At 35.5% G+C, this 8,931-nt stretch overlaps 1 protein-coding gene across 6 annotated transcripts; it reads right to left on the bottom strand.

Annotated features, from left to right (window-relative positions):
* Nucleotides 1-661: 661 nt before the first annotated feature.
* apol1 (apolipoprotein L, 1) lies at nt 662-6,441 on the bottom strand. 6 transcript variants are annotated; one of them, XM_059563382.1, is made up of 12 exons: nt 6,301-6,428; nt 6,165-6,182; nt 5,260-5,328; nt 5,037-5,108; nt 4,781-4,843; nt 2,891-2,965; nt 2,716-2,772; nt 2,571-2,633; nt 2,029-2,106; nt 1,895-1,934; nt 1,674-1,725; nt 662-1,600 (listed from the first exon to the last, which is right to left on the bottom strand). In XM_059563382.1, the coding sequence occupies exons 3-12, from the start codon at nt 5,314-5,316 to the stop codon at nt 769-771; spliced, it is 1,389 nt and encodes a 462-aa protein (XP_059419365.1). In that variant the 5' UTR covers nt 5,317-5,328; nt 6,165-6,182; nt 6,301-6,428; the 3' UTR covers nt 662-768. The 6 variants fall into 6 exon arrangements, with proteins under 6 accessions (XP_059419365.1, XP_059419363.1, XP_059419366.1 ...); XM_059563380.1 differs by having other exon boundaries at nt 5,037-5,111; nt 6,301-6,427; XM_059563383.1 differs by lacking the exon at nt 6,165-6,182 and having other exon boundaries at nt 6,301-6,441.
* Nucleotides 6,442-8,931: the final 2,490 nt, after the last annotated feature.

Consider the following 8,931-nt stretch of genomic DNA (forward strand, 5'->3'; position numbering starts at 1 on the left):
TAGGATGTGTTAAAGCACTAAATAACATGTAGATTGATCATTACTGTGACACATGAAACAATAAATTACCGCTTCAATAATTTACTTTTTTGTACTCGAAAACAGTTTTACGGACCTAACTGCGGGAAATGATGAGGAAATCACGTAATATTTCTCAGCTCCGTCAAGGATTGCATGCTGAATATACTGTCATAGCTGGGAATGCAAATGCAGTAATAGGCTCTGAGAAAATCGCTTTGTTACTTTCGTCCCACGTTACTTTCGACCCCGCTCTCCCCTACAGTATTCAATGTATGAAAAATGCATTATATCAGTCAACAATCAAAAATGTTGGCCTTAATGTGGACAGACAGACAGGCATCAGTGAATTTGAAAGTAATAAAATGTAATAAATAATGAAGCAACTAGCATTCCTTATCAGTAAAAAAAAAGACAAACAGGGCTGTCATAATTAATCACATCCAAAATAAAGGTTTGTGTTTACATAATAGGTTTACTGTATATATTAAACGAATGAATATATATATATATATATATATATATATACACATATATATATATATATATACTCTTGACTTTTAGCATTACAAAAGCAGCAATAATACCCTAACAAGCAGTGGAAATAAAGTCATAAAAACAAGTTAAGACCCCAAATTTCCTCTTATGTCTAATATGGAAAGTACAGTATAGGTTGAGAGTAACCATACAATTTTCTATCATCTAGTGTGAATGTAATAATAAACTCAGATGAATGTTTACAGAGGTAGGTCAAGAAGGTTTGTCTTCTTTTAGAGTGGCGGTCAACCGCAACTCATCTCGGATTATGTTAAGTTCCATCAAGCCCTCATGTAGCTGATCTGCCACCTCTCTAATCTTGGCAGCAAATTCGGACTTTGCACCATTTTTCAATTCATGGGAGTCTTTGGCCACAAAATAGATATCCATCCCGACAAAAAGCCCTGTCAGAACACCTGTGGATATACTAGCGATCTGCACAGCACGGGCCGCAGTGGTTCCCGCCGCATTGGCTATCTGCATCACACGCATAATCTCATTGGCACTGGTTAGAATAGCTTTGCCCGCCATAGCCCCGTCCTCATATATATTGTCAAAACAAGGGAAGTCTCGATTGTATGCATTCTTCATCTTATTCAAGTTGAACTTGCGTAGGTTTGTAATGCCTTGCTTGATGAACTTCATGCATTTGTTAAGGTCAGCCATCTTCGCCTGGTAGTCGTTCACAATGCGCTCTACCTTTTTGCGATCCATAGAGTTGTTGACTGTACTGGATATCCCAGCGGATGCAGAGGTAAGACCACCTGCCATGGCAACACCCAGGCCAACAGCAGTGACGATCAGAGAGGTTCCCATTGTGAAAGGTGCTAAGATGAGGCCAGTTATGGTAGCAACACCTCCCACAGCACTGGTGGAGCCACCAGTGATCTGGGCAATCTTGGTTTTCTTGTTGAAGCGATCCAGGCCGTCAGCAATGGCATGCAGGTCGATCACATGCTGCCACAGTCCTTCCGCCCGTTCTGAGAAAAGTTTGTTAAACACACATATGCCCTTTTGCACCTTTTCAGCTGTAACAGCAAAAGCCCTGAGCAAAAGAAAATTGGTCAGTCAAATTCACTTTGCCATGTCACACGCACACAGAATGAATTGGGACTTACTTGGCTTCCTCTTTTTCGGTCATGTTGTCACTTTTGGGCATGTCTTCCCATTCTGAATTGGAAAAAACAAAATGGGAGGAAAAAAGATGATATGATGTGCTATGATCATAAAGGACTATCTATCAGAACCTTTTTAAAAATAAATTGCTGTTAACTAGATTAAACTAATAAGTATAGGGGGTTGTGTCTGAAAGTGGACAAACATGGCAGAACAAACTCACGTTCCACAGTGTTCCACCAATCCATGAGGCCATCAAGATCCTTTGACAGATGCATTTAGGATCATTTAAAATTTGACTTTTTGGTTTTTTTTTAGAAAGAAAAAAAGACAAGGATCTATATTTATAGAACCAACCTCCTCATCCTCTCTCTGAGTTTCACTTAAACGGAACTCATCCAGCCATTCCATGAGGGACTTCTTGTGGCTTTTAGTCTTAGGGAAAAAAAACAACAAAAAACCAAATCAGAGAGTAGATTGTGTAAAAGGGAACTTGAAGGGGAAGTTCCAAAACTAACAGAAATTGCAGAAGTTGTGAGACAAATAGGACGGTAGAGTGTTTGTGTGGTTTTGTTTTTGTCATTTCGTTGCAAAAATCAGTATTTGCTGTTGAAAGCTGAATGTTTCCTTTAGAGACACAACTTCTCTTTTTAATGTTTGCAGACATTTAGAATTCCATGTTTGTGTGCATCTTGTTCAGCAATCCAATGCACGGCTCATTTATTGTGACCTGACCTGTAGCGTAAAACAGTTTATGAAGGCCTCAGTGGGGTTTTTATATTTAGGATACCACATCTCTCAGTTCTCATACCTTACCTGGTTGAATCTTGCTTTCAGTGTCACAAAAGTTATTTGACTTACAAAAGTTATTGATTAAAAGAACTGCTACATAACAGAACCTCTGCAAGGTCACTGGCACTGTCTCCATTTTTGTCTCCATTCTTCTCCTGTGTTCTTTTGTTCTGAAAAAATAGCACATATTTACATTAACTTACAACTGTGAGGATTAGAAGAAAAAAAAAGTAGACATTAATTTTTTTTAACCTTTGCAGCAACCTGGGGCATAAATGGATTTTTGGGTTTCTTCTTCTGTCCTTTTTGCTGTGAAAATGTCATATGGTTTAAAGCCATTCAAATGGGATGAAGTCCAGATCAACCATTTTGCAACGCAATAGTAAGGCCATTAGTATTTACTCCAAATGGTGAAATAGATACTTACTTTTGGATTTACCTCTTCTCCAGGTGCTTCAACCAATGTGGCAGGCATCTTTTCCAGGATCTCATTGCTAGCGGCCTGTAATGAGGAGCAGAATGCATATAACCCTAAAGCCCTGTTCACACTACAAGCAATACGCAACAACAAAGCAACACGATCCCATTCAGTTAGATGGAGAGCTGGCAATTTCCAGGAACCAGAGCGACGGAGCAGTGTAACTTTTTTTATTTGTTTCTTTAACTATTTTATTTTGATAATGAACAGGCTTCAATATAGCAAAAGTATGTTGTGTGTGCGCGTAAGTTCATACCAAAGCTGGTTGGTTATACAGAAGCAAGACATTATTCAAAGCTGTCAAGCTTTTACAAAATAATTCAAATTGTAAAGCTTTTGCAAAATAAAGAAAGCTAGGGGCCCACTCTCTGCTTTTTCGTTTTCCTTTCCGAAACTTTGGAACGTGTCACAATGAACCATAATTTTGCTAATTTTTGCATACGTACTACTGGAATTCGTGATTGGTTGACAGCAAATTTCAAATATTAAATAGAATGATAAAATAATATTAGTAACTGGTTAATTAATGGCCATTTAAAATTTTTAATTCTGTTCAGAACTATAAAATTTGATTTAGTTTCTGTTTCTGGTCCTTCCAAAATTTTGTTCGTTTCCAGTTTTCGTTTTTTGAACCAGTTCAAAGCCCTGCTGTTGTGGGTTCAAGTCTCGGGCCGGAAATACCACAACTGAGGTGCCCTTGAGCAAGGTACCAAACCCCCAACTGCTCCCCGGGCGCCCCAGCATAAATGGCTGCCCACTGCTCCGGGTGTGGTTCACGGTGTGTGTGTGCACTTTGGATGGGTTAAATGCGGAGCACGAATTCTGAATATGGGTCATCATACTTGGCTGTATGTCACGTCACTTTACCATATATAAACATGCGCAATGGAAAAAAGCAACTTTGTTTCTTATTCAATTTTGTTGTTATGTACCGATTCAATTTATATTATATTATATTATTTTATATTTAGTCTTTTGTCTCAAATATGTTTGTATTTTGTGGCAAGAAAATAGATTAGCTGTCAAAAACAAAACTGTTACTAGGCAGCCAGTAGTGAGAACGCCCACTACAACCTCATCGCCAGCCCCTAGCAACATGCTGCCAGTGTGAAATGAACAGCTTTAGCCTATGGTTCAGAAATAAATTTAAAATTGTGATTATCTAGCCTTTGATTTGTATTAAAATAAAAAAATGCAACAAATTACAGCATACAAAATGAAAAACTAACAGAAGTGCCATTAATAAAACAAAAAAAAAACTGTCACAGTTGCCAGACACAACAGCACTATTTGAGGCACACTCCAGACAAATATTTAAATTGTAGCCTTGCAATTTTCTTTGTAATTGAGCTACTTTATTCAACCTCTGCTAGATGATCTTACACAACAATTTGAGTCATATCCCGCCCAGCATTCTGGTGTTCATGTAGGTACTTGTCTTTTATCTTTGGCTATTGCTATTTAGGCTAGGCCAATTAAAACCCCAAAATTATTGCTGAAAAAGCCCAAAGGCATGTTCAAATAACAGCTTCCACAGCAAGCTAGACTTGCACAAGATTCCTAGATGAACAGCAGCAACTTAAACAGTTTGTTACAACATGTTTTCTCAAAGCTCAAAGTTTAGGGTTGATGTCTGAATATATAAACCTAATTAAGTTTAAAAGTCATAAAGAAAAATACATAACTATATAATTTTTAAATAAATATAGTAATACTATCATTTTCATTATAAAATATTATAAATAAAATGTACAATATACAGTTTAGGTAGTCAAAGCAACAGCGGTTATATTTTGTTCACATTATAATCCAATGTAGAAATTAAAATTGCTTATTTACCTTATATGTTGGTTGGCTCTCACCATCAACTTGTTCATCTTTACTTAAACCAGAACCTGTATCCTGGTATAAAAGAGCATTTTTGACAATAAACATTTGATTAAAATACCCTTGTCTTTAAAGATTCACTGGATTAAAGGCAGCCCTAAGAGCCATCCAAAGATGTGTTTAAAAAATGTAAGATTTAATATGTGTATTTAGCCGGCAAATAATTTGCAAAAATGAGTTGCATCGTTATAAAAAAAAGTATGCCCACCTGCACTGATTTTGACTGTTTATCGTCAGGTTTCTCACTGGGTTCCAAGGACTGCTGTGTTTTTTCTATGCCCTGCTGGGAAAACAGATGCCTTCCTATTATAGCTTGTTTTATGAGAATAAGTGAAATTATAAAGATCAAATATGTGAAATATTCAGTAAGGTTTGATTAACACACAAAACATGAGTATAGGCATGGAAAAGGCAGACAAGGTAAGACTTACTTCAGTAGTGGAGTGATCACCACAGTTGTCATCAATTTTAGAAAGTTCTGTATCCATTATGAGAATGTCCTAGGAAAGGATCAAGAAAGGAAAAAAAAAAAAAAAACAGGATTATGAAACACTCTCACTGATGTTGGGTCAGACTGAACATCATCACATGCTGAAGATTTGCTTTAAACTGAGAGGTCATCCTGAGACAGAGGAAGAAAAGGCTTGTTGTTGAAAAATGACCTTCACAAATAAACATTATATGCTTTAGGGCAAAACAGACCAGAGTACAGGAACTTCTGCCATTCTACAAGTCTCTGTGATGCTCACCAAGGGTGCATTTATTTGACAAAAATAGAGTAAAACAGTAATATTGTGAAACATTTTTAAAATTTAAAATGTAATTTATTCCGGTCATGACAAAGCTGAATTTTCAGCAGGCATCGCACAGTCCTCAGTGTTACATTGTTCAGAAATTATTCTATATAAATCCAGTTTATTGTTAGATTATACATATATTAGAGACACATATATGCACTAAACTGCTTATTCTAAATAAGCCTATTCAAATGGAATTCTGAAATACCTATGTAAATCATAAAAGTTGAAGACAAATATAGAGGGGACAACAAGCAATTTGAGAAATTAAGTGGTAGTGTAATTGGTTTAAATGTAATTAGGTTGTTTGTTAGATAGTTAGTTAGCTAGTCATGCTGCCTGCCTTAGACAAGTTTGTCAACAATCTGCTAGTCGAAACAAATCACGGGATTTCTGACAAATAAACACATCTATGCGACCATATCTCCCTATCGTTTCGTGAATATGACAGTGCACGTATTAAAGTTTGTACTATTTAAATAAACAACACAAAAAATGTAGTCGTTAAAAGTTGGAGCAACAAGACATGCGCTACTTACCGCACACCACACACTTCCCTGAAAAAAAAAAACTAAACAATGGAGCAGGGCGAGAGGGAAAATAAACCTGTAGACTTCCTACGAAATGAAAGAAAATTGTGTATTGTCAACTGTTTCCATGTTATTTTCTACTCACGCTCAATACTTGTCTAACTGTTGTCTTGCAGTCTGAAGTAGCGAAATGTTACTAACGCCGCCCTATTGCTTTCTTCAAGTGTGTGTCTGTACTTGTTGTGTCTGTAAATCCATGGACGGCAGTCAGGTGGTGCTAGTCAGGCTTTCTTCACTCAGAGACTGCTGCTCAGGGTTATAGTGTGTACAGTATATACAATATATACAGTTGCAGGGCTGTCAAGTTTTATGCAAAGTTTGGAGTGAGAGTACATCTGTTAGGGGTGGAGCCACTCAAAAGTTTGCAGCAGAGGCCCCACAGTCCCATCCAATTCTCACAAGTTTTTATTACTAGCAGTTCAATTTTACTTATAGTTCATAATTGACCAGCACTAAAAGAAATTATAACAATTAGTAAATCGGATAAAAGACACACACATTCATCAAAATAATATAAATTGTTAATATAGGCCTGTTTCAAAAATACAAATGCATCAAAAAGAAATTTGGCCCCAAATGAGCCAATGAGAGTGTGTTTGGCGGTATGTTTCATAGTCATATTGTCCTATCATCAGCCTTTGAGATTAATGACACATGATATTATCATACTAATTTTTAAGACATTATTTACTTATTTACTCTATAATTATTTACTTATAGCCAGTGTGAACCAACTCCAGTGTACGGTTAAAAGCAACTTAATGTTAATATAATCTATTAGCTACACATTATATCTGTTTAGTCAAGTAGCATATGAATGTCTTGTCCTAAAATATTTGTAATTGTAATATTACTGAAATTGTATTTAACATAATTTAATAGAAACATAGCAAGCTACAAATTATAATGCTTATATTTACTTATTCAAACAACAGCTACAGAAAAAGAACGAACATTTATGTTATCAAAGAACATCACCGCCTTCAGTCTTCTGCGAGTTTATGAACTTTTTTTTAAAATCCCGTTATAATTATTGAAGATATCCACACTATATGATGAATAATTCTCTTATACTTACATCGCACGTACATCTGCAATTTGTTGTTTATTATGAAAGCATTCATGAGAGAGCAGAATTCAGCAAATTTAGACCTGCTTATGAGTACAACGTTCATTATTAACAAATCACACACGATTATATTGAGTTTAGGAATGTACTAGCCAATCAGAGGCGTTCAGATTAGTCATAGCTGAAATCCCAGTTTTTTTCAGACTGAAACTCGTGAATTTCCTCACCATAAGCAACAAAGTCTATGTACAATGTTAATAGAAGATTAATTTATCATAAGGTTGTGGACAGTTTCGTAGTTTATAAGAGTAGTTATGAGTGCTTAAACACTAGCTAGACTGAATGCTAATTTAGAGTTCTTTCATTGCTTGATTCAGTTTAATAAAATTCATTTAGAATGCTACCAAAATTCAAGATATGTGCGCAGAAAATGTGTATATATATATCATTTCATATCAATATCACACGAAGAGTGCCATTTTTTCACAAAAATCACAAGTGTGATATTGATTTTCTATAACAATTCAACAAACAAGGAATTAATATTAAGAGACTTATACAAATATCAGTATTCAACGTTAGGATTCAAATATCAAAGCATTATTTATGCATTTGTAACTGCAGGTTAAATGCATTGATATCTTGCATTAAACAGTGTGTAAACACATCTAAAGGTCCCTTCAGATACAGCTTCCGAGTTTCCTCACCATTGCGAAGATGAATTTTGTTGATAATTATTTTATTTGTTTGGTAACAGCCCCAAAAGTTGTATTATTGTAATTCAATTTATAGGCAACACATTAAATGTGCTATGAAAAAAGAAAAAAAAACTGTAGTAATTGACATTATTTAAAAAGGAGAGTAAATGCAATATATTTTTTAGAAGGAAAACTGGAACCACTAGTGTATTTTTATTTTATTTTCAAGTACAGTGACTGACTCATAGAAAAATAAATGTTACATACTTGCAGACTTTGCATACAATAGCTAAATTATTTATACTTTTTTTTCTGGTGTGTGTTCGCATGCTTTAAAAAGTAAATAGAAGTAAATTTAGATTTAGTTTATTATGTTTACCACCAGACGGCGCTGTTTGCACTCACTCCCATGAGAGCGGGGAGCTGCGTGTCCATAGTTTGGGATGCTTAAATACCACAGCAACCACTCAAGTCAGATCACTCCTCATTAATAGCACTAACTGTGAACAATTACAGCTATAGAGATAGAAACAAGAGAAAGGGGGACATACAGAGAAAAACTATGTGCAAAAATATATTCTTACCACTGACCTCAAACTTTTAAATGATAGTGATTTTTTTTAATCAAATTTATGTTTTAGTTCCTAAATAATAACATTCCTTCACTGTGTAATAAAAAGTGTGTCAACTGTGTTGACCTCTTTCTGACCACAAAGCATTCGACTGTTCAAGGTTAAAGGTTTACACACTTTGATTTACAGATATCTTCATCAATACTGGAAACGCCTATGATCCAAACACATGTGAATCAATTCATATAGTGTGAATGTATCTGTAGGATTTTCTATAACACTCTCATTTTAATGTATATAACCACTGTCTGTTACAGGAATCTTTTTAGCACCTGTGAGGGAAGCATATGCTTTCAGGGTCTTCTCCAAGGCCTCTG

This window comes from Carassius carassius, chromosome 12, assembly GCF_963082965.1.
Source record: "Carassius carassius chromosome 12, fCarCar2.1, whole genome shotgun sequence".
Taxonomy (NCBI): Eukaryota; Metazoa; Chordata; class Actinopteri; order Cypriniformes; family Cyprinidae; genus Carassius; species Carassius carassius.

What these genes read in the sequence shown, in the direction of transcription:
- apol1 (XM_059563381.1), bottom strand. Translation starts at nt 5,316, where the DNA reads ATGGATACAGAACTTTCTAAAATTGATGACAACTGTGGTGATCACTCC. An exon ending in GAGAAGAGGTAAATCCAAAA is followed by an intron (nt 2,773 to 2,890) that starts GTAAGTATCTAT and finishes ACATTTTCACAG; the next exon opens with CAAAAAGGACAGAAGAAGAA. An exon ending in CTCAGAGAGAGGATGAGGAG is followed by an intron (nt 1,935 to 2,028) that starts GTTGGTTCTATA and finishes CATCTGTCAAAG; the next exon opens with GATCTTGATGGCCTCATGGA.